Source organism: Callorhinchus milii, unplaced genomic scaffold (genome assembly GCF_018977255.1).
Source record: "Callorhinchus milii isolate IMCB2004 unplaced genomic scaffold, IMCB_Cmil_1.0 Scaffold42, whole genome shotgun sequence".
Taxonomy (NCBI): Eukaryota; Metazoa; Chordata; class Chondrichthyes; order Chimaeriformes; family Callorhinchidae; genus Callorhinchus; species Callorhinchus milii.
In genome coordinates, this window is record NW_024704783.1 from 26,503 (window position 1) to 51,885 (window position 25,383).

At 43.6% G+C, this 25,383-nt stretch overlaps 1 gene segment (V, D, J or C); it reads right to left on the reverse strand.

Annotated features, from left to right (window-relative positions):
- Positions 1-2,991: 2,991 nt before the first annotated feature.
- LOC121851473 lies at positions 2,992-16,855 on the reverse strand (the record flags this gene model as incomplete). The annotated part of the segment is given in 9 exon segments: positions 2,992-3,097; positions 6,380-6,494; positions 7,221-7,293; positions 7,757-8,086; positions 8,876-9,175; positions 10,023-10,349; positions 14,544-14,587; positions 16,316-16,631; positions 16,747-16,855. Coding segments are annotated over 9 exon segments (1,657 nt in total), but the record flags the coding sequence as incomplete, so codon positions are not given.
- Between the last annotated feature and the right edge of the window lie 8,528 nt (positions 16,856-25,383).

Sequence of the window (25,383 nt, forward strand, 5' to 3'; positions counted from 1 at the left end):
CCGGAGCCAGAGGAACGGAGGGTAAGGGCAAGTAGGTAGGGGGATAGTAGGTTGAAGAGGTAGGAGGGGGCAAGGCCGTGAATGGCCTTGTAGGTGAGGATGAGGATCTTGAAATCAATCCTCTGGGGGATGTGGAGCCAGTGGAGGCGAGCGAGGGTGGGAGTGATGTGGGCGCGGTGTCTGGTGCGGGACAGTACACGAGTTGCAGAGTTCTGAATGACCTGCAGCTTGTGGAGGGAGGTGCCGGGAAGGCCGGCGAGGAGAGAGTTCCCATAGTCCAGCCTTGAGGTGACAAAGGCGTGGACCAGGGTTTCAGCAGCGTGAGGGGTGAGGTAATGCCGTAGTCTGGCGATGTTCCGGAGGTGATGGAAGGCGGTGCCAGTTGTGGTGCGGATGTGCGGGAGAAAGGACAGCTCAGGGTCGAACAAAACGCCGAGGTTCCTGACCGGCTTTGAGAGGTGGAGAGTGCAGCCTTGGATGCTAATGGTTTCGGCGCCTGAGGTGCGGAGGCGATGACCTGAGCCAATCAGGAGTGCCTCGGTTTTTCGCACGTTGAGATGAAGAAAGTTGTCTCTCGTCCAGGACTCGATATCGGACAGACAGCTGTCAGGACATCAGTGGTCGTGGAGTTGAGAGTAGAGGAGGAAAGGTAGAGTTGTGTGTCATGCGCATACATGTGGAAATTAACTCCATGTCTGAGGATGATGTCACCAAGGGGGAGCATATAGAGGGTGAAGAGGAGGGGACCAAGGACAGAGCCCTGAGGGACACCACATGAGACAGTACGGGGGGTGGAGAAGAAGCCATTCGTCGAGACAAAGTGAAGACGGTGAGAAAGGTACGACCTAAACCATTCAAGGACAGTGCCTTGAAGGTTGAGGTGGGAGGACAAGCGGTGGAGGAGGATAGCGTGGTCGACCGTATCGAATGCTGCCGATAGGTCGAGTAGGACGAGGAGGCAGAGGGAGCCCTTGTCACAGATGGTCAGGATATCATTGGAGACCTTGACACGGGCAGTTTCTGTGCTATGGGCAACACGGAAACCTGACTGAAGGGGTTCGACAAGTGAATGGATGGAAAGGAAAGAGCGCATTTGGGAGGCGACAACTCTTTCCAGGACCTTGGAGAGAAAGGGGAGGTTGAAGATGGGCCGGTACAACAACAACAACAACAAGATTCCATTTATAAAGCGCCGTTCACGTCAGGAGGACGTCCCAAGGCGCTGCACAGTTGGGTCATGACCCGAGCAGGGGGGAAATGGTCAGGGTGAGGAAAGGGAGGGAGCAAGGAGGGGGGAAATGGTCAGGGTGAGGGGAGGGAAGGGAGGGAGCGAGGAGGGGGAAGAGAGTCGAGAGGGGAGCTGAAGGCACGGTCAAAGAGAAAGGTTTTGAGACCGGCCTTGAAGGAGGAAAGGGAGGAAGCAAGGCAAAGGCACTGGGGGATGGAGTTCCAGAGCCTGGGGGCTGAGAGTCTGAAGCTTGATAGCTGCGACGCATCAAGGGAGGGTTTTTTCAGGGTGGGCGTAATGGTGGCAGTTTTTAAGGGAATGGGGACACAGCCAGAGGAGAGGGACAGGTTGATGATGTCGGTGATATGTGGGGCAAGAAAGTGGAGCTGGGAGATAAGGAGTGGAGTGCGGATGGGGTCAAGTGAGCAGGTTGTTGGATTTAGGGATAGGATGAGTTTAGTGACAGAGGTTGGGGAACCTGGTACAAAAGTGAGTAGGAGAGGATGGGTAGCATTCGGAGTGTAGGAGTGAGGGGGTGGGGGGTTGGTGGATGTTGGAGGGGAAGTGACCGCGGAGCGAATTCCCTTGATCTTGGATTCAAGGAAATCCAGCATCTCCTCGCAGTGAAGGTTGGAGGAGTTGACCTGCGCGGGATGGCGGGGGATGGGGGGGTGGAGGAGTCGGGTTGTGGTGTAAAACAGTAGCCTGGGGTTGTTATTCGCCTCCAGGATTATCTTGGAGTAGAAGGACGACTTGGCCGAGGCTAGAGTGGAGCGGTAAATTTTGAGGAGGTCCAGCCAGATTTGTCGGTGGACCTTTAGGCCAGATTTGACACAGGTGCGTTCAGCAGCCCGCACCTGGCTTTTCAGTGAGCGGAGGTGGTTGGTGTACCAGGGGGAGGAGCGGGAGTAGGAGACAGTGCTGGAAGTGATGGGGCAACTGTATCGAGTCTGGAGGAGAGGGTATTGTGGAGGAGGGCGAGAGGAGAAGAGGGGTCGGTGAGGGTTGAACGCCAGAGGGAGAGGAGTTCAGAGGACTCCAAGGCATCGGGTAGGGATTGTGGGGGTAGCTTCTTCCAAGGGCGGTAGAAGATGGTGGTGGGTCTGGTGGAGGTGGGGAGGGGTGTGGAGGTGGTGAAGGAGATGAAGTAGTCGTCAGAGATGGCCTTGTCGGTAATAGTGACATCCGAGACACTGAGACCCCGGGTTATCACCAAATCGAGTGGGTGGCCGTGACTGTGAGTGGGGGAGTTTATGTGTAAGGAGAGGTTGAGTGATGAGAGCAGGGAAGAGAAGTCTGTGGAGATGGAGCAGGAGGGGGAGAAGTGTAGGTTAAAGTCGACCAGGATGATGAGGCGATCAGAGCAGATGCAAAGAGATGTGAGGAGTGTTGAAATGTCGGAGATGAAGGTGGGAGAGGTTTTAGGGGGCCTGTAGAAGAGGAGGATTTTAAGGGAGAAGAATGAGGGGTGGGAGAGGTTGAGGTGCTCAAAGGAGGGAAAGAGCCAGTGGAGTAAGGTGACAGGTCAAGTGATGTCCTTGAGATGTACGCAGCCATGTCCTCACCACGTCCTCATATTACCATCTGAATTGAGCACTGCGAGCTCCTCCAACAATCGTGCCTCGTCTACTCCTATCTCCCAGAATGTTTTATGAGCCCAGACACCTGATTGTTGAGCGCCTTGGGACGCCCTACTGATGTCCTTCAAAATGCATTTTGTGATCGCAAATTGTTTTTAAACCAGAACTTGCCCCTCCACATACCTCTTTCACGGTCCAGATCAATGAGTTCCTCAATGACCACACTCTTGTTTATCTTACCCTGCTCCACACCCTTGGTAAGCATCAAAGTCTCGGGTATCAATATTCTCTGTAATAGTTTGTGAAATCAATCAATCTTTAAATTTTAAAAAGTCACATGTATTACCGCGCGTGAACAGCGCCTTATAGATGCAAGTTATGGATGCAAAGGTCCAACAAATCCTGATTGTGCAGCTCCCTGGGACATTGTTTGGCCGTGAATGGCACTAGGCAAATGGAATTTGTTGTTGCTATATTTGTCCGTCTTGTAATTAATGTAAATTATTTCGAGTAATGTGCTTCATCTTTTCTGCAAATATTTTATACTAAGTTTTTTGTTTAAGGTTTTTTTATGTATTTGTATTTCTATTCACAATAACCAATTTAGAACGGGTACAACTTATGTAACTCTCAAGTGAATACGCTATCTTGTTTGTTCACTCGTCTGGAACTAATAGTATTCGTTATGCAAGATGTAGATTCACGCTCCCTATAAGTACAAATTGATTTCAATATGATCAATGAAGCCTCTGCCTTCAGCAAAAATGTATTAAACTGATCATGGAACGAGCAACGCTGTATGCAATAGAAGCTATTTACTACCCCACACTTGTAGTAGTTGGAATTCCTGGTAGGTCTATTTGGGCGCATTTACTAGCAATATTCAACAGGTTACTGCATTCGGTGGCGGAAGACATTTTCTACAGTGACATATCAGGTTATTGAAGTTGATAGAGAAAAAAGGTGAAGCATATATATTGACTGTCACTTTACGATAATGTACAGAAGAGTGCCTTTGCACAAGTACATGAAAGTTGCGTCAGAAACGGAAAGGGCTGCGATGAAAGATTTAGGTCGATTGCGCATCAAGGAGACAGTTGACTGAGCATTCGTGGTGTTTCAACCAGTTGGGCTGTTTGGAGAGGAGTTGATTATTTCTGCGTTTCGCTAACATGTTACATTGAGCCATATATTGGAAGCTTTATGGCAAATGCCACATATTCAAGTAACAACTTGGATTTATATAGCGCCCTCCACGCCGGACGGCGATTCAGAGTCATTCACAGTAACGGATCCCGGGGAGGAGCCAGAGGGATGGAAAGGAAGATGACCAAAGGCGCGGTCGAAAAGAAAGGTCTTCAGCAGAGACCCGAAATAGGAAGAGAGTGAGCAGGCGAAATGAGTGAGGAAGGCAGTTCCAGTGCCTCGGGGCATAGTAGCTGGAGGATCGGCCGCCGAGGGTGAAACGGAGGACTCGGGGTACAAGGAGGAGGTCAGACACGGTGAAATGAAGGAAGCGGGTACTTTTTTGAAGAGAGAGACGGTCAGAGAGGTCGGAGGGTTTCAGAGCTTGAAATCGATCCTCTCTGGGTTAGGCAGAAAGTGCAGTCTGGGAGGACTGGGATGATCGGGGAGCGGAGTTTGGTGCGGGTGAGAATGCGGGCGGCAGACGTTTGTGTAATCTGGATTTTAAAGATATTTGGGGGTGGAGGGGTGGGGTGGGGGTGGTTGGGAGGCCGGCGAGGAGGGCATTTGAATAGTCCAGCCGAGAGGTGACAATGGCATGGACGAGAGTTTCAGCAGCTTTCGGAGCGAGCTGTTGGCGGAGACGGGCGATGCGTCGGTAGTGGAAGAAAGCGATGCTGGTGAGGGACCGCATGTGTGGGAGACAGGATATTTGGGGGTCGAACCTGACGCCAAGGTTCAGAGAGTTTTAGGGGAAGTCAGACGATGACGAGAGCCAAACACGTTGGCTTCCGTCTTGTCAAAACAATTCTTGCAAAACGGATATTTCAAATCTCTTTGCTGATATCGGTGATTTCTGGCCTTCTACCTCTCTATTATATATGTAGAAGAGTTGCATGTCATACTGCATGTCATATTAACAATACTGGACAATAATATATAACTCTCCGTGCGTTCAGTCATACTATTCAATGATTAGTTGAGCTTACAACAAGAATAATAGTAATGCTTGCTTTTGAGAATGAGCCTTATTGCGTTTTCTAGACGTTTCAAAGCGCTTCACAGAATATACTTCAAACTGAATTGACGATATATTCGTGAGGGAAACGCGACAGCCATTGGCGCACAACAGTATCCAAAAAACAGTCTTGGATTGAAGTGAGAAATTTACTATGTTTTTTCCATAAGGGTTTATTATCAGGCGTGTGGGGTAAGAAACCATGCCCAAGATTTCACTCTGCCGGGACAACGGATGGCCAATAATCACACAAACTTATCGAAATGTTATTTGACTTTTCTTGCTTTACATGTTTCATCTAATATTTAAAATGCTGTCTAAATCAATGAATTGTAAAAGAAACTCCTTTCACTTTGAGTATTGCGCCACTTGCTGTCGATTAGTAGAGGTACTGTGCACTTGACAGATGTGATCAAACCTTGCTGAATATAGCATGATTCTGCGCTTTTCGTGGTGATAAGCAATCAGAAGAGGTAAGTAAAGTTATGCCCAAATTTGCTATCCCCAAATGCTTTGGTGATTCGATACCGCTAAGCGAATTACCAAAGGTGAAGATATTCGTCATACGTGAATGACACGTGCAAATATTATGTGATATTTACTGAGTTCGAAAGTAATTGAAGTAACTGTTGCAAAAACACTTCCCAACATTTATATTTCTAATCACACGATTTTATGCAAATTAACAGTTTCCCTTTTCAATAATCAACAAATATTTTTAGGATGACATTTTACGCTTGATATGATTCGATCTAAATTGCACCTACTGTATTTTGTGTGAAAACATGCGTGACACAATTCAAAGGCAACTCAGTGGAATGTATTACAGCTTTACACTTAGAAAAAAAATTGTATTAATCTAAATGGTGCTTTCTTTTGCTATTGCTTCACGCAGTAAATTTTCTAGCGATTGTGATCCTATCAAGAGGAAAGTGCGGTCTCTCCAAGAACATCACTCGCTACATGATAGCCATGGCATTGGCGGATCTCCTCGTTATCATTGTAGATGTGTTGTTGAACAAAATTAAAAATCTGTATTTCCCATTAAATTTCTTATTCTATACCCCAGTGTGTAGCTTAACTCTTGTGCTGATATCTACAGCAGTCCACTGCTCTGTGTGGTTCACTGTTGCCTTCACTTTCGACAGATTTGTAGCCATTTGTTGTCAAATGTTGAAAACGAAATACTGCACAGAGAGAACGGCCATAGTGGTTATTGTAACTCTGTCTGTTTTCAGCTGTTCAGTGAGCATTCCCTGGTACTTTACATTTGATCCTTATGTTAAAATTAACGATAACCCGTGGTACTGTGTCTTCAAATCAAACTATTATACTTTGGCAGCCTGGAAAGCGTTTGAAAGGCTTCACCGTGTTATTCGTTCCGTCTTTGGTTTGGCACTGATTTGTCTGTTCAATGCTCTGATTATCAGACACATTCTGATGGCCAGTAATGTTCGCAAAACCCTTCGGTTTCAGAGAATTCCTGGGAAAACAATTGATCCAGAGTTGGAAAATCGCAGAAAATCCATCGTTTTACTCTTCGCCGTATCAGGCAGTGTTATACTGTTACGCATAACAAATGTTATATTTTCTATGAAATGGCAACTTTCCAATTATACCGTTAGCGAAACTTTTGCCACCAACATGCGGTATATCGTCGAGGAAACCGGAATCATGCTTGCAAGTTTGAGTTGCTTTACCAACTCTTGTATTTATGCATTGACTCAGAATAAATTCAGAGAGGAACTGAAGAAAGGTTTAGATTATCCATTTAATGTCATTGCTAAATTAATGGGGAAAAACATCATAAAAACAAGGTAAGAAAGAAATTGGTTTCACCCGACAACATACCGAAACGCTCAACAACCATGCAAGCCTAACATCATTATGAGCACTTATCAATTATGCACTGTATTCTTTCCAATAGAATAACTATCCGTTATATGCAGTACTTTATCTGCAATACATTAAACGATAGGTGATATTTTGCTTCATGGAAATATATATTGTTGTGCGAAATTGATGCTAAGATTAAAACACATTGATCTCAGCCGAAATCTTGACACTTCTCACTCATTAAAAAGCTCAATCTTCCCAGTCCAGATAATCTTACCTTTCTTCGCTTTAGAAACAAAAAATTGTATAGTCTACTCAATCATTGCTTCTGATATATTGAAAAAAAACAAAGTTTCGGCAATGAGGGTAATACCATGAGCTTATGACAGATTTTCTACGATGGGCGTGTTCAAATAACCTGGTGAAGAAAAGTGACAGGCCCAAGCCTAGAATGTTGAGTGATCTACACGAAATAACAAAAATTATAATTATCATTGCGTTTCATAAAGCACTCATCACGTTTTCGAGACGTCTCAAAGCGCTTCACAGAAAACATTATTACGCTAACTGACAGTATTGTGTGTGTGAAACGAGTCAGCCAATGGCTCCTATCATTGTCCCACCAACAGTTCTGGATTGAAGTGAACATTTTTTATTTGAGAGATTATTACCCCGGAATAGTAATAAGCCAACTGATTGTCAACGAGGTCCCTACAAAACGCTGGATATAGAGTGGCGCGTGGAGCCACAAACAGCCCAATTCTTGCCCCGGCTGGGAACCGAACCCAGGTATCTCGCTTGTAAAGCGAGAGCACTAACCACTGAGCTACAGGCTTCCATGTGCAAATTTCAAAAGGAAATGAGAGCGACGTTCCTGCCATGTGTGTTAGCTGCTGCTGTGCCTCCTACCTGATGGCGTAGTGATGTTCTTGACAATGTTGGTGTGGGTGGGTTCATGGGACACCTGACAGGTGTAAACCGCGCCGTTGCTCCATTCTCTGGTGGGCACAGTCAGGCGGCTGTTGGCACTAAATGTCCCGTTGTCTTCTTTAACCGAGGGAGAGGTTACAACACCTGAGCTGATGGGCTGCCAATTCTTCAGCCACTTAACACTGAGTTTGTCCGGATGGAAACCAGATATTAAGCAGACAGCAGTGGCCATGTTGTGCATTTTGATGTCTGCAGGGGAAGTCTGCGTGAGCATAACAACTGGGGGCGACGGTTTATGCAGTACTTTATCTGCAGTACATTAAACGATAGGTGATATTTTGCTTCTGGGAAATATATATTGTTGTGCGAAATTGATACTAACATTAGAACACATTGATCTCAGCCGAAATCTTGACACTTCTCACACATTGACACGCTCAATCTTCCCAGTCCAGATAATCTTATCTTTCTTTGCTTTAGAAACAAAAAAATATACAGTCTACTCAATCATTGCTTCTGATGCATTGAACAAAAACAAAGTTTCGGCCATGAGGGTAATACCATGAGCTTATTACGGATTTTCTACGATGGGTGTGTTCAAATAACCTGGTGAAGAAAAGTGACAGGCCCTGGCCTACAATGTTGAGTGATCTACCCTTAATAACAATAATTATAATTATCACTGCGTTTCATACAGCACCTCATCACGTTTAAGAGACGTATCAAAGCGCATCACAGAGAATATTGTTACGCTAAATGACGCTATTGTGTGCGTGAAACGAAGCAGCCAATGGCGCCCATCATTGTCCAAAAACCAGTTGTGGATTGAAGTGACCATTTTTTATTTGAGGGATTATTACCTCCGGAATAGTGATAGGCCAATTGACTGAACTGGGTCCCCATATAATGGTGGATAAACAGTCGCGCGTGGAGTCACAAAAAGTGCCCAATTCTTGCCCCGGCTGGGAACCGAACCCAGGTCTCTCGCTTATAAGGCGAGAGCACTAACCACTGAGCGACAGGCCTCCATGTGCAAGTTTCAAAGGCAAATGAGAGCCGAGTACCGGCAATGTGTATTAGCTGCTGCTGTGCTCCTACCTGATGGCGTGGTGATGTTCTTGACAATGATGGTGTGGGTGGGTTCATGGGACACCTGACATGTGTAAATCGCGCCATTGCTCCATTCTCTGGTGGCTACAGTCAGGCGGCTGTTGGCACTGAATGTCCCGTTGTCTTCTTTAACCGAGGGAGCGGTCACAACACCTGAGGTGATGGGCTGCCAATCCTTCAGCCATTTAACACTGAGTTTGTCCGGATGGAAACCCGATATTAAGCAGAGAGCAGTTGCCAAGTTGTGCATTTTGGTGTCTTCAGGGGAAGTCTGCGTGAGGATAACAACTGGGGACAACGGTTTTGGTTGCACATTATCTGTAATACATTGAATGATTGGTTATGTTTGTTCCATGGAAATATATATATTGCTGTGTGAAGTTTATAATAATATTGAAACAGACAGAGATCTCAGCCATAATGTGGAGGATTCTCACTCATTCGCTCTTTCAATCTTCCCAGTGCATATAATCTTATCTTTCTTCCTTTTAGAAAGATAAACAAAATATTATCTGCACAACCTTTGCTTATGATATATTGCTCTAAAACAGGGAAATGATCATCAGACCATAGAAGATTTAATGTGCTGAGAGTGTTCATATAATCTAGAGAAGAAAATTGATATGTCCATGCGTACAATGTTGAGTGTCCTAAACTTAATATCATAACATATGCTATACCAATATAAACCTGTTGTTTTGGTGATAATATTTATAATTATAACTGCATTGGATACAGCGCTTCACTACGCCTTCGAGACGTCTGAAAGCGCTTCACAGAAAATATTGTGATGTTAAATTTCTACATTGTATGGCTGAAACAAGGCAGCCATAGAGGACGATCAGTGTCCCACAAACAGTCGTGAAATAAAGTGACCATTTTTATTTGAGGAAATATGACCCCCGGAATAGTGACACGCCATTTAAATGAGAACTGGGTCCCTATTTACTACTGGATAAACAGTGGCGTGTGGAGTCACAAAAAGAGCCAACATCTTGCCCCAGATGGGAATCGAATCCAGATCTCCCGTTTCTAAGGCGAGAGCTCTAACCACTGAGCTACATGCCTCCATGTGTAAATTGCAAAGGGAATTGAGAGCCAAATTCCTGCCATGTGTTTCAGCTCTGCCTCCTACCTGATGGCGTAGTGATGTTCTTGACAATGATGGTGTGCGTGGATTCATGGGACACCTGACAGGTGCAAACCGCGCCAATGCTCCACTCTATGGCGGGGACATTCAGGCGGCTGTTTGCGCGGAATGTCCCCTTCTCTTTAACTGAGGGAGATGTCACAACACCTGACCTGATGGGCTGCCAATCCTTCAGCCATTTAAGACTTAGTTTGTCCGGATGGAAACCGGATATAAAACAAACTGCAATGGCCAAGTTGTGCATTTTTATGTCTTCAGGGGAAGTCTGTGTTAGGATGACAACTTAGGGCGATAGCTTCCGTGACACATTTTCTACAATACACTAAATGATTGGATATGTTTTGTTCCATGGAATATATATATATTGTTGGATGAAATGTATATTAATATTGAAACAGATCTTAGCCATAATGTGGGCACTTCCACTCATTCACTCTTTCAGTCTTCCCAGTGAAGATAGTCGTATCTATCTTCCCTTTAGAAAGATACACAAAATATAATCTGGACAACCATTGCTTATGATATATTGCCCTAGAACATTCTTGGGAAATAAGTGTCAGACGATGGAAGATTTTCCGTGATTTGAGTGTTCAAACAACCTGGAGAAGAAAAGTGACATGCCCACGCCTACAATGATGAGTGTTCTACAGTTAATAACAAAACACATGCTGTACCAATATATTCCTGTTGTATGGTAACAATACTTATAATTATCATTGAGTTTCATACTGCGCCTCACTACATCTTCGAGACGTCTCAAAGTGCTTCACAGAAAATACGTTGTGTTAACTGATTATATTGTGTGGGTGAAACGAGGCAGTCAATGGCGCCCTTCAGTGACCCACAAACATTCGTGAATTGCAGTGCCCATTTTTTATTTGAGGAATTAATACCCCTGATTAATGATACACCAGTTGACTGACAACTTGGTCCCTACTTACTGCTGGATCAGCAGTGGCGCGTGGAGTCACAAAAAGCGCCCAACGGTTGGTATTCAATGTCCGTTATTCTCTTCAAACAATGTTGTGGGTACAACGTCTGATTTTGTGTATTTTGAAGTCTTCAGGGTAAGTCTGTGTGAGAAACGCAACTACGGGCAATGGTTTCGAATGTACATTATCGGAAATACATTAAATAATAAGACAGTATTACATTGGTATTGTTATTAAAACAGACATTTATCTCAGCAATGATGTTGACACTTCCCTCTCATTAACTTATCTCTTTCAACCTTCCCAGTTCAACGGTATATTAACAAACATAACCATTGCAATCTCCTGATTCGGTTTATCTGATACATTGCATTGTACTCTGAAGTGAGCTTGAAGATGCGAACTCTTCTAATTCTCCTTCCCTGTTGCCTATCATGGAGAATTCATAGGTCTTCCCCCTTCCAACAGAACCGCGTCAATTGATTTCTATCCCTGTCGTGTATGCTCTTTATCTCCGGGTAAAGCAGCACTCGGGAAATTATGGGAATATAATCAGGCCATTGCAGATTATGTGTGTGTGTATATATATATGTGTATATCTGTATGTATGTATGTGTGTGTATATGCATGCTTGCATGCGTTTGGCTGTCCGTATGCTTTGGGACGTTAAACTGAGGCCCACTCTGCCTTGAGTTGGACGCTGAAGATTCCATGGCCACTTCGAAAATAAATGGTAGTTTATCTCTGCTTTCTGAATGTCTCCATCTGTTTCTCTGTTTCCCGTGTCCTGGTCAACAATCCCCCAAATAACGTTGGCAAACTCCCTACGCATGATTGTGGGACTTGGTTTTGCGAAAGTGTTTTTTTTCCCCAACAAAATACAGTCAATCCACGTTGCATTACATCCTGTGAAGTGCTTTGAGCAATCTCAACATCGTGAGGCACTGTACATAATGCAATAGTTCATGTTTTATTGATGTGTGAATGACTGTATTCGTGTCTGTGCCAGCAAAGCAAGCTAGCTGGAGATTGTGCTGAGACAAAAAGTTTTCACAGATAGCATTTAAGGAGAAAAGTTCTCTTCATATATTTGTAATCTTTGTCATCGGTTGTATTGATAGAGCTACATTACCCACTTCGAGAGGGCGATGAGGATTGGGGGTGATGGGTAGAAGTAGCTGAATTGGATTCAAAGTTAATAATAATAATAATAATAATAATAATAATCATTGCATTTGATAAAGCGCTTTTCACATCGGGAGAACGTCCCAAAGCGCTTCACAGAACACACTCTAAAGTGTATTCACTTTGTATTTGTGGGCGAACGCGGCTGCCAATTGCGCAAAGCAAAGTCCGTCAAACAATCGTAGATTGAAAATGACCAATTTATTATTGATTTTTGGTTTTGGAGGGAATATTTTTATGCGTAAAATAGTTAAACGAAGGCAGACCTTTCTGTCCGGGAATCTGGTATTTGTGATTCTGCATCGACTGAGAAGTAGCTCAATGTCACCACGTAACTAGTTTAAGTTTGGAAACAAAGAGAGTCAGACAGTGTAACTGTGTTTATAATGTTAATTTTAAACCATTTAATACTTAAATATTTACTGATCTTACTCCGGTCGACTTTGTTTTAAGATTTAAATTGGTGCGGCCTTTAGAAAAGCAGCTCAAATTCACATGTAGCTCCCATTTCATAATCGTTCATTTAGTTTGCTAACAAATGGATATTTCAAGGTTATTCAGACCTTTGGATATTCTAACAATTTTATACAATAGAACGAAAATTTAAACGTGAGTCTTGCTTGCTCTGACATTTACTAAAACAAGTTATTCTGTTCAAAATGCTTACTGAGTCGCCGCAGCCAATTTCCCACCTGTCGGCTGCTATGTGGTGTTAAAATAGTACATTAATTATGAATAGTAACAACATTAATAATTCGTGCTTCTGATTTAGCACCTTGTCGCGGCTTCGAGACATCTCAAAGGGCTTTAGAGGATACACAGTGAAGTGAATTGAATGTAAATTTTCAGGGTGAAAAATATTTGTTTGTCTATTGACGAATTTTGGACCCTGTTAACTCTTTTGTCTACACAACTATAGAGACGACAACATGGGTGGTTTCAGAGCTTTCATGAGGAATGAAGGACTGTAATCAGTGTGTTGCCGAGCACAAGCCTCTCACAGCGAATCCTGTCTAATTGGTGATTGTGATTAGCGGAACCTGCAACAGTTGCTGTCCAGCGCTGAACAGAGATACAGACATAGCCATTTTTACGAGTATTTTTGTCACACATCTGCACTGACATGGTTAAGTTAATACAGAAGACGCTGTCAGGGGGTTTCCTGTCAGTAACACTGCTCGCATTTCAGGAAAAAAAAAGGTTTACATTGATATTGTTGAAAATAATATCAATATTCTTTGCGTTTGATATAGCGCCTTATCATATTGTAAAGCAGAGGTGTGTAGGTGGAATAAGGAAACTTGCCTCTGGTTTCGCCCTGAACTACAGGACACTCAGAATGAATAACATTCTGCTATGTTTCACAATCTGCATTACCCTGAATTGTGCTAGATTTCTGTGGTAAATGTTAAATGTCCTGTTGTCATGTTGTAGTAATGATGCTCAGGCTGACAGACAGCCGCAGGTGGTATTAACATTGAACAACTATGGAATCATTAACTTGATCTAAGTGATCAATCGGAACAGCAGGCTGTTACATTACAAATTTTCCCATGTGTTGATTGAACATATCTGTGCTTTTCCGCAGAACAGTTAGCGTAAAACAGGAAGTTGATGATTACAGATCAACAACGACCTCTTGTGTCTCGGAGCCCTGTGAGAAATCGAAGATATATTCACTCAAACGCTAAAAATCTAATGAAATGATGTCTGAGCTTAATGTGTCGCTGAACAAAATCGTAATTGATGTGTGTGGTGCAGCTGAGGAAATGAAATTGTGAGTAATACATTAATGCTGATATTAAAACAAAAACCTTCACTATTATTTCTGTAACATCAGTGTAAATTGAGCTGCTGTATATTCAATCACATCCCTGCCGTATAAACTCGCTTTAATCTCAGCCTAAAACCCTCCGAGGTGAACCACTTTAAACCGCAGCCAATTTCCTTATGTTAAACAATTGATTTAAATATATGTTGAAAGCAATTAGATAACCTTCGTGTCAATCATCCCGTAAAATTCAGACACTGATTCCCCAAACATGTGCATAGTTTCAAACACTTTTGCGCAATTCCTGTCAACATTATACACCGAAATCCAGCAGCCAGTCATCGCAATCACACATTGCAGAAGGTGCATCAGTTTAACCTCAGCTGGATTTTCAAAACACAAGAAACATCACCAACAATTACCAAAATATTGAGAGAGTAATCCATAAAAGAACAGGTGCTGCTGAAATCAATAAGAGACACATCCCTTCAACTTGGATTAAAGTGTGAGCTAGTCGGCAACACGGAGTTCATTACATTAACAAGCGACCAAAGTGAACAAAACACATATATAAAGACACCCTTTCACTGAAGTGAGTGAGATAGTGTCAGTTCTTACCGTCAGTCACCGTCACCTTGGTGCCTTGTCCCCAGTAGTCGACACTGTGCTACAGTCAGTGGGCTGCTCACTGCAACAACCTGCTGTGTGGGCAGAGCACACAAACACAATATTAATGTAAATGTTGGCTTCCCCAAACATAACACAGATCACGATATGCTTCTATAATGTTCTGAAAACAATTGCCCAGCGCAGTGTTTACCTGTCAAATAATCGTGTCTTTGTCAGTTTGCTGTGTTCCTGCGAAACCATGTTTCTTCTTGCCAACAGATTGAAGAATAAATGCGATGTTTTATCTTTATTAAATTCTGGTGAAATCCTCGGGGTTCATCAACGTTTTAGAAATACCATATCCCCGCAAATTCAGTGCGTCCCACACAAGCGATTAGTGAGAGAGATTACCTGATTTGGTGTTGAAGGGTTTTTGTATTGACAATCAATGCTGTGGTCCCAGTATCACAGTGATACACAATATGACAAAAACTCCTGCACAAGGCGAACTAACTAATATTGATCTAGAATTTCAGAGAATGACTGGATTTTCAGTTCAGATTCTCCAGTGAGGCCACGAATGATGTTAAAGTCCAAATGACTTCTTATGTTTATTAGAGATTTCGACTTCTTGAAAAAGCGTTTCAGTAGTCCTCAAACCTGTTTAGCATCATCCTATAATCTCAATCAATCTTGTTCCATCTGATAAATATCAGGTTATCTCTGAGTATGATGTTCTTTCAGTAACATTTATTTGGGACCTGTTGATGTTGTAGTAGTCACTGTGGTTGTCAGTCTCACTGGTTGGGTTTTTGTACGAGGAGTTGGCTGTATGCAACATTGTGATGCCCATTGCACAGTGATAAAGTCCCATACACATACTGACCCCCAATATCTCTTCAACGCTATCTGCCAAAATTCACTGAAAGCGTCATTTATCATCTGACACGACACAGAGTATGTCTAATAAATTCCTTATATCCAGAAAAACGAAAAGCAATTATTTCCAACAAGATGATGTTCGTGAACCGTCTCGAATCGCAATCCTTCCCGCCACGTTCATCAGAGATTTAAGATTCTTCTTATCAAGCTCAGAAGAGTTCAATCTTCTTTGATAAGATAAATTAATCTTTGTTAATCTGTTAAACACCAGTGTATTTCTGAAAATGACTCTAGTTCCTTAATATTTGTTATGTTGATGTTGGCGTGATAACAGGGGTTAGCAGTCTCTCTGCCTGGTGTTTTTGTATGAGGAGATGGCTGTTTGCAGCATCGTGACCAGGGTTCGAACCACTGTTTATTACCACAGTTATACAGTCCCATACAAATACTGACTCCCCCAATGTTTGCTCAATACTAGTCACCAAAATTAACTTTAAGGGACTTTTATATTCTAACGTGATATAGTCTGTCTAACAGTTCCTTCATATGCAGTGAAACAGAAAGCAATTATTTCCAAAATCTTGTAATAAGATGATGTAAGTGAACCGTTACATAGTCAGTCTCCAATCGCAGTCCTTCCCGCCTCAAAAGCATAGTGTCACTGACCATCCAAAATCACTAAATATTACCACACAACTAACTGGCTCATGAGCTGCTTATCAAACCACAATTCACTGTGCAGGTTTAGTCTGATAATAAATCCATCTTCTGCTTTTCCTTTAAACTTGGTTACAGACATTGCATTGACACCATGAATGTCCATCCGTCAGTTTAGGGTGGGAGGGGCTGCCTTCCCTCCCCTTTTGTATTTGTAGGAGTTCAGCCCAGTTTCCTCTCACTGTGAGTCTGCTGCACAGTAATAGGTGGCGGTGTCCTCCACTGTCGGGCTTTTGATGATCAGATCGAAGATGTTATTGGAATCGTCTCTGATGACAGTGACACGGTTTTCAATACCGGACGCGAATCCCTTGTAGGATGAGCTGTAATAACTGAGGAGCCATTCCTTCTGCTTCCCAGGAAACTGCCGGTACCAATACATCCAGTAGTAGTATGTGCCGTAATTAAACCCGCTGGTTGTGCAGGTCAGTCTCAGGGTCTGGCCGGTTTCCCCGCTGAGAGTCGCCGGCTGTGTCAGCACCTCAGCGGCCTGAACACCTGTAAAGAATAAACGAACGAAGGTGAATGATGTTGAAATCTCCTGTTTCTCTGACATTGCAGAGAGAATAACACCGACAGAGAACAGAGACACTGTCAGAATAATAGCACTTACAGGAGAAGACAGCCAGCAGCAGACTGAGAGAAATCAGGGACCTCATGTTTCTCGACACTTGTCAGAACTGAAGCTTCTGCCGAATAATCGAGGGACAGAGAACAGCCGGAGAGATGGCCTCAGTCCCCAGTGACCGCTATTTAACATGGGCCACTGGGGCAGGTGTTCGAGAATCGACCAGTAGCTCCAGGACTGAGGGGAGTCACGTGTTACATTCCCTCTGACCTGCACAGATCAACAGTCAATAATAATAACTGTATATCCTGCATTTACAGCAAATCCATATTTATATCAGTCTCAATAGTATGAGCCATACGGCTGACTCTGAATCATCGACGATTGCTTCTTCCATGTGTTTGTCTGAGTATGTGTTTCGAGGTCAATTTAAAACATATCTGCGGAAACACTATTTCAGAGAGTTAATAATAAATATTTGGAGTGAGCTCCCTGAGATGATGGCTTAAGTTGAAACTATTCATTATTTTAAAGCAAATTAGGTAGATTATTTTTGAAAATATAATCTGGGAATTTAGTATTTTATTTGGAGTATTACACGGGCATTATGTGTAATATGTTCTTGTTGTAATAAAAAAGTATCATTATTATATCAGTATTATAATAATCCTTGCATTTCATATCGTGCCTTCTTAGGTAGTTAGAAGGTCGCAAAGTGTGTTACAAAATATAGTGCACAGTGGAGTGAATGTGCACTTTATTGCCGAAAATTTGTATTGCAGTATCTGTTGGAGGATTCCAGAAAAAGTGTCATCATCTGAAAATATCAGCAAAGTCATTTAGGAGTGATAGGCTAAGCAAAAACGTGGCCTTGATCTGGAAATCGCTCCTTCAAATGTCTGAGAATGTTGGATCAAGTCATATTTTCAAGATTGAGATGGAAAATATTAGCGAGTTGACAGTGTATTAAGGGATTAGTGGCAAAGGCTGGTATTTTGACTTGATGTAAAGATCGGCTATGATGTTAAAAAATGCCAATTTGTTTTTTCTTACTCCTATCATTTCTCTCTTTTCTCCTACAGTAATAATAATGATGATACTTGCATTTGATGTTGCGCTATTCACCTATTCTCGGCGTCTCTAAGCGCTTCAGGGAATATGTTGTAAAGTGAATTGTCCGTACATGTGTGGGCGAAATACGTTAGAAAAACACGCCTTTACAAACCTGCTTGAGAAGAGGCCTCTTGGTTTCCCTAACAACATTTATCTTTGGTCTCGTGGACAACCTGTACAAATTCAGATTGAAGCACACTTCCACCAGTATTCCTTGTTATATTTATTTCCTATATACAGTGCAATCAAAACATTGATTGGTGATGAAATAATGTAATGAGTGTGAATGATTTGATGTGTTGACTAATGCGCTCAAGCCAGTCATGAAACCATCACTTGAGAGAGAAGCCGAATGGCGAGAGCTGCTGGTGGAATCGGAGTCCACTGAAATGCCGGAACAGTCACACTCTTTCAGGACAAGGGGAGAAGAAACTGGAGTAGAACATGGACAAGAAAAAATTGTGGTGTGAAGTTTCAATTAGAAGTGATATCAGTGGTGCACTACTCCAAATCAAATTTCCTTATCCCACAAACCCGTTTACCAAAGTGTAAGTAGGAACCCGTTTGTACTTCAAGTAGCAGATCTCTATTCTTGGGTTGTTAATCTCTTTAAAAACATTAATAATTTAGTCAGTGAACTCACAATTGTTTGATGGATATTGCAAAGTACAATTGGCTGCCGTGTTTTGCCAACAGTCAATTCAAGTCATAGTATATTCCGTGAAGCACTTTCAGATGTCTCGAAGTCGTGATAAGCTATTACTTCAAATGAAAGGATTACTAACTTCTGAATATTAGCTACTCACAGTAACTGCGAGCAGATTGTAACAGGGATTCTCATCAGACACTGTTTGTTTAGCTCGCTGTCTGTCTTATGCTGATTTTCCAATCACCTGATGGATTGTTACCGAGTAAATTGAGAAACAAATTGTTTTCCATTGATAAGTGGTGTCACAGATTACTTAAATCCCGCCTGACTCGGGAGAGAAGACTCTGTTTGATTTCACAGAGAACCAGTCATCGCTGTGATCTCAGATCCCAACGTGAACGCACCACCTTGTCTGGGAGTAATGTAATGGACACGGCTTCGTTACTGGTCGAGGAAATAGCACTATTTTGGTTTGTAATTCTCTCTGATCCATTGCACAGTCACACAGGCAATCTCTGATCAGCACGGAAGTCACAGCTTTAGATCTGATCAAAGCGCAAGGGTTGTGGGTTCCTGAAGCTCAGTGGTTGGAGCACTTCACCCAAAAGCGAGAGGACCGAGATTGGGTTCCCGAGTAGAGCAAAATATTCGTCACGTTTCTTTACTGCACGCGCTTGACTGTGTTTACCGAGAAGTAGGTAGGATCCCGTTTGCCCGTGGATTGGCGGATTACTTTTCCAGGGATAATAATCCCTTGAAAGAAAAATAAAAATGCACTGAATCTGGTCGAACAAACGAGATAAACAAGAGCTTCTATCTTACAGGGCACTTATCAAAGCACAACAGGCATTCTCTCTCGACATATATATATATATATATATATATATATATATATATATATATATATCACTGTAACGGCTCACAAACAATGTGGCAGTGAAGGATTCCATGAGCGGCTGAATCAAAAAATCTTCCAGCATTGAAGGAACGTGAAGCATAAATTAATTTAAAGTTACATAATAATCGTTGTATTTGATATAGCACCGTATTGCATCTTTGAAGCGTCTCAAAAGGCTACACAGAATAAACATCCTGTAAAACTGCACTTACAGTAAATTTTGAGGGCGAAAAACGACAGGCAATTGCGTTATTTTTATCGTTTTGTTTATGATCGTTATTCAAGACACTTACTTTAATGATATTTTTATTTGCTGACTTTGAGGACAGTCCTCGTGTTCAGTCTCTGGGTGATGTGTCGGAGAAGAAAAAGTATCGTTTAACATATTTTTGAATTGGTCAAATAAACTAATCATTTGAAAAAGATAACAATTTAATATATTCGAAAAAGGTCATTTAATTATTTCATTTTGTTTTTCCTTCGTGTATTTCTTTTCATTGAGAGTGTTTTCCGCTCAGTAGTTGATAATGTTTCCTGTTGTAACTAAGGAATCGCCAAGGCCGCTGGGCCTGCCCTGTTTTCTGTGGTAACTCTCTCAAACTGCTTTTCTCAGCTTTGTCTCCATGTAGCTTCATGTCCTGTTTTACAAATTATCAATTGTTCCCTTTTCCCATCGTCCAAAAATGACTATGTATGCGGCCTTCCAAGGCTGTTCATTCCAAAGAATGTGCACTTATTCAAAATCTCATTGTGAAAATCTCATAACGTGTCAGAGTATCTGGAAAATGAACTGTGTTCGTAATACACAGTAGATATATACTACACATATATCATGGGTTTAATGTAACAGGATATACCGGCTCATTATCCTGAGTATAATATTGTAGCCTCTTTCATTCAGCTTGTGATGTGGATTTTGATTCCATGGAGGGTTAATGCCGTGTCAACTCAACTTCTGAATTTTCTGCGGTATTGCAGCATATAAAATTAATCAGAGGAACTGCCTTCATTCAGCAACTGACACAAATGATGACAAGTTTTCCGTCTCTTTACATAAGTATAATGGTTTGGATTCCTTTGTGTTACGTACAATTCAAGACTGCGACTTTACAGAACATTACACGGTATTAGCTTAGGGCGGTTCGGGCCCCCACCCATGTCAAGAACAGAGATCCCACCGTCCCATATAGCACCTCACAGACACTAGAATAGCCCAGCCCCAGCGTAGTCTAGTACAGATCACCCTGCATAGCCCAGCATACACAGATCCCAGCACAGCCCAAAAAAAGCCCCCAGCATAGTCAACATACAGCAATCACGTAGCCCAGCACAGTGGCCCTAGAACCTCCCAAAACACAGCCCTCAGCATAGACCAAATCAGTGCCACAGCTCAGCCCACACATAGCCCACACTCGCACACGCATTACCTTCACAAAGAACCTAACTCAGTCCAGCACAAAGGTCCCAGCATATCCTAGCACACAGCCCTCAGCATAACCAAGATCGCAGTCCATTTCATAGCTCTACACAGAGCCTCAAACATAGCCCAAGTTACAGCCCCAATGTAAGTGACTGTATCATATTAACTAAACCCGGAGACTTGTATAAAGCACTGAGCTGACGATGGCTCTTGTTGCTGTCAGGAAAGCAGAATGTGTGCGACTTATGATTGTGATTCTCTGAGCATTGAGTGTGGTTTGACAATCTTATTGCTATTCCTCAGTTTGTTCCCGATTGAAAATTGGTCAGAATTGGCAACGGTACAAGTTTCCTCACCCCATATCCCAATGCCGCTCCCTTCATTCACTCAAATTCTCACTCACATACAAAAACACGCACACACACACATCCTCAGTCGTAAACACTTTCGGAAGCACACTGACCCCTCAAGACATCCCCTCCACACACACTCGACTCACACAAATTCCTCTCACACACACACCTCTCAAACACACTTGATACATATTCGCTTGAAGGCCTGCAGTACACGCACATACCAAGTAGGTTACGGTGTTGTTAAGTAATTCCTCCATATGGTACCAGTTTACACCACCATCCAGTGTCTGAGCGCGGCGTTAAATATCCGAGAAAATTATCCTAAAAAATTCATATATTTTCCTGATAATCCTGAAGCCAAAACAGGGCAGTTTGGAAGAAAGCTGTGCTGATCAGGGAACGGATGTGGGCGAGGAAGGATAATTGAAATCGCACCTAATGCCTCAGTAGCGCACGGGTACGGAGAATTTTAAGGAAACATCGAGTTGGTTGAGAAGTTTAGAACCGTGGGACCGAAGACGTCGATGGTGTCCAAAGACTATGACTATTGACGTTAAACTGCAGAAAATTAGCGCTCAGCAAGCCGACAGAAAATAAGAGAGACTTTGTGTCGCAGCTGAACGTGGAAGCGTAGAATAGAGTGTCATTCCCATAATTTTGAGGGTTAAGCCCGTGTCTGCGGATGACATCACCGAGAGGGAGCATGTATATGAGGGGGCAAGGATGGATCCTTGGCGTGTTTGTCATTCAGGTGATCGGTTGCAAGCGCGAATGGAAGCTTTTGCAGAAATGAAGGAAAGGGTGGGGGTGGCCCGGAGGAGATATTGGCTCGCTTAATTCGTGTTAGAGGTGATGATTTGTGGACTTGAGGATGCGAATGGAGGAGGTGGTGGGAGGTGTAGAATAGAATTTTGGTGCTACTCTTTGCCTACAGGATGATGTTTGAGATGTGCGGAGTTTCTACTATCGACAGCAGGCGGTGGAAGGCGTGAAGTTGGTAGAGCTGCAGTTGCTGGTGGACCGTCAGGCTGCTTTTTGCCACCAGCGCTCGAGAAGCCGGGTTTTCATTTTAGGAAGCGGAGACGGAAGTGGTACCAGGGGAAGGGGAGATGTCTGCTCTACAAAGGGGAGAGGAGATGGCTGTTGTAACAGAGGGAGCGTGTGGGTTTGGAGACCGTCGAATACAGCGGGAAGAGCGTGTTTAAATTGGAGGAGAGGCGATCATGGAGCAGCTTAAACGGCTGCTTCAGGAACTCTGGGGGTATAAGTCCAGTGGAGTAGTGATGAGGATGAGAGGGATTTCGTAAGGATCTCGAGGGGAAGAATATGGTTTACGTCTTGATGGAGGGGAGAGGGATGCGAAAAGAGAAGAAAATGAAGAAGTGAAACTGGATAGCCTTGTCCGTGATACACAGGCCGGAAACGTCGATGTCATGTGTGATAACGAGTTTGTAGGACCAGAGGTGTGCATTGAAATCTGAGGAGGTGGTGCAACGCTGTTTATATGGAGTTTGAAACCGCCCATCATGTGCTGGCGTTCTGAGCAGAGGGACTAGAAGGAGCCAGGGTGTTTTGGGAGGCGGTAAACTAGGAGAATTTTGAATGTGAGAGAGGAGGGAAGGTAGAGTGTGAGATACTCACATGAGAAGAAGCAGCCAGAGGAATAAAGAGGTTGACCGAGGGAAGCTTGGGAAATAAGGGCCACCCGCCCGCCACATGTTAGTTTTGGCGGGGCGGTTTGGTGGAAAGTGTACCCAGGAGGGAAGGCTTCAAGTAGGGAGTCAATGGGGGAGAGCCTCCGCAAGACATAGAATATCCGTGTTCAAATCCTGGATGAGGTAATGGATAGTGAGGGCTTAATTGGAGAGGGAGCGCACAGGGAAATGTGGATGGCTGTGCTATTTTTCGGAGGAGGAGGGGACGAGCGGGTGCCATGGAGAGGATATTGGGACGAGGGGCAGAAATCACTGGAGTTTGAGGGGCAGGAGGTGTTATTGAGTGTACGGCTGATTGATGAGGAGGTTGTGGCGTGTTTGCCTTTTGGATGCGGTTGGTTGCTGCGGAAAGAATGAGCAACGGACAGTTAAAGCGGCTGATCTGGGATATCCAACGCAGGGAGCCAAGGTTGGCGAGGGATGCCCATGACTGGAGTAGAAGCAGGTCATGATGGGGTCCAGGAAAGAGAGAAGGCGGGTAGGACGGTGAGAGGGGGCAGAGTGGGCGTAGCGATAGAGGGGAGGGAGAAGAATGAGCATTTCCACGCTGAGACTGGGACGGGACAATGTCAGCCCACGGGCTACAAGGAACCGCGCAGGGGTTGGGGGAGGGGCAGATGGGGGAAGGCGGTTATAGTTTGGTACCAGTGAGCGTGAGCGGAGTGAGGATAATAATAATAATAATCCTTGCATTTGGTATACCGCTTTTCACGTCGGGAGGACGTCCCAAAGCGCTTCACAGAACACACTGTAAAGTGAATTGACTGTATATTTGTGGGCGAATGCGGCAGCCAATTGCGCACAGCAATGTTCCACAAACAGTCGTAGATTGAGCTATAGGACTCCACAAGGCAGCAGAAGGATAATGGCGGGGATATAACCTACACTGGCAGATTCCAAACTGGCGCCAAGAAGTGACGTCACTCTCCTTACCCGGCCCGGACGGTTTCCAAAATGGAGCCCCCAACTCACGAAAAAAAGGGCCCAAGTGATTACACTGCAATATCTCTTACTTTTTCAAAAACATTCAAACAAACAAACTGCATTTATTTATCTTCCTTCACGGAGGATCATGACGTGGAACTTCTACTCAATGTCGTTTTATAAATGACGGATCCATTATTCATTTTCATGTGTTTGTGTCAATAAGTACTTTCCACTGAATACCGTGAAGTTAATTGTAACGGACCACCATGTTCTTGGTAATAATAAAAATAATAATTCTGGCATTTGATATTGCGATCTTCACGTCTTCCAGACGCCTGAAAGCGCTTTTTTTAGTCAAAATCCTTATCCACCTTGACGGTTGATGAACTCGGTATCCCTGGAGCTGATCTGGAGCTTGGCATCGAATATCGGAATCCAGCCATTTCTGTTTGATGCTCACTATGGTGGAAACTGGGATTTCTGCCTGTCCAGGGCTGCGTGTGTGTGTGTGACCGTGTGTGTGTCTGCGTGACTGTAGGTGTGTGTTTATGTGTCCGTGTGCGTTTGTGTACCTGTGTGCTTGTGTCTGTCTGTGTTTGTGTGTCTCTCTGTGTGTGTGTCTATATATGTGTCTGAATATCTATCCCCCGAGCAACAGGAACCTTTACGCAGACAAGTTACAGTGAATATTGTAAAAACACAGTCATTGCACTATCCTGTGAAGCGCGTTGAGATGTATCGAAGACGTGATAACGCGCTGGGTGAAATAAAGGGATGATTGTTATTATAGTAAATAGGGGTTTAAAGCCAAAAACAATGTTTTTGCCCCGTTAAGAGGGGGACCACCTCGCTTTTCATCCCAAATAAGGTGCACATATTCAAACACTGCTCCAGCCCGGACCCCATGCCGACCGTTTCCAGCAAAGCCTCCAGCGTCTAACTGAGTGTGTGTGTGAGAGAGAGAGAGAGAGAAAGAGCGTGTAAGTGTGAGAGGGACGGAGAGAGTTAATGCAAAACACGTTTTATATATTTGGGATCAATGCAGAATTGGGAATATTTTGCACTGATGCACTTTAAACCTCGGTCATCTGGAGAGTTTTAAACCGTTTACAGTCTTTGCCCGCGGGTTTGGGGATAAAATCAAAACCCAAAGTTGCTGCAAAATAATACAGTTAATATTAATGCAAACATCGGAGTTTAGTAAACTATTCCACTTAAGCCCCCGGGATCTGCGGACTTCTAAAACTGTTTCCCATGGTGTACCCAGAGAGCCGGTTCATTTTTGTTCAAAGTCAATGCAAAACCCCATGTATATGATTGGGAATAATGCTGTTTTGGAAGGCCTATGAAGTGGTTTGAGACTCTGGCATACGTGATGAGGAGCTCTGTGCAATGTAAGGATTATTATTGTCGATATAATGAGCTGAAAGTTCCAGCCTGATTCTTTTTTTGAATCGAATTCAAGATCCTCACCCTCACCTACAAGGCCATTCACGGCCTTGCTCCCTCCTACCACTCCGACCTACTATCCCCCTACCTACCCGCACGTACCCTCCGTTCCTCTGGCTCCGGTCTGCTCCACATCCCCCGCCCCAACCGCCCTA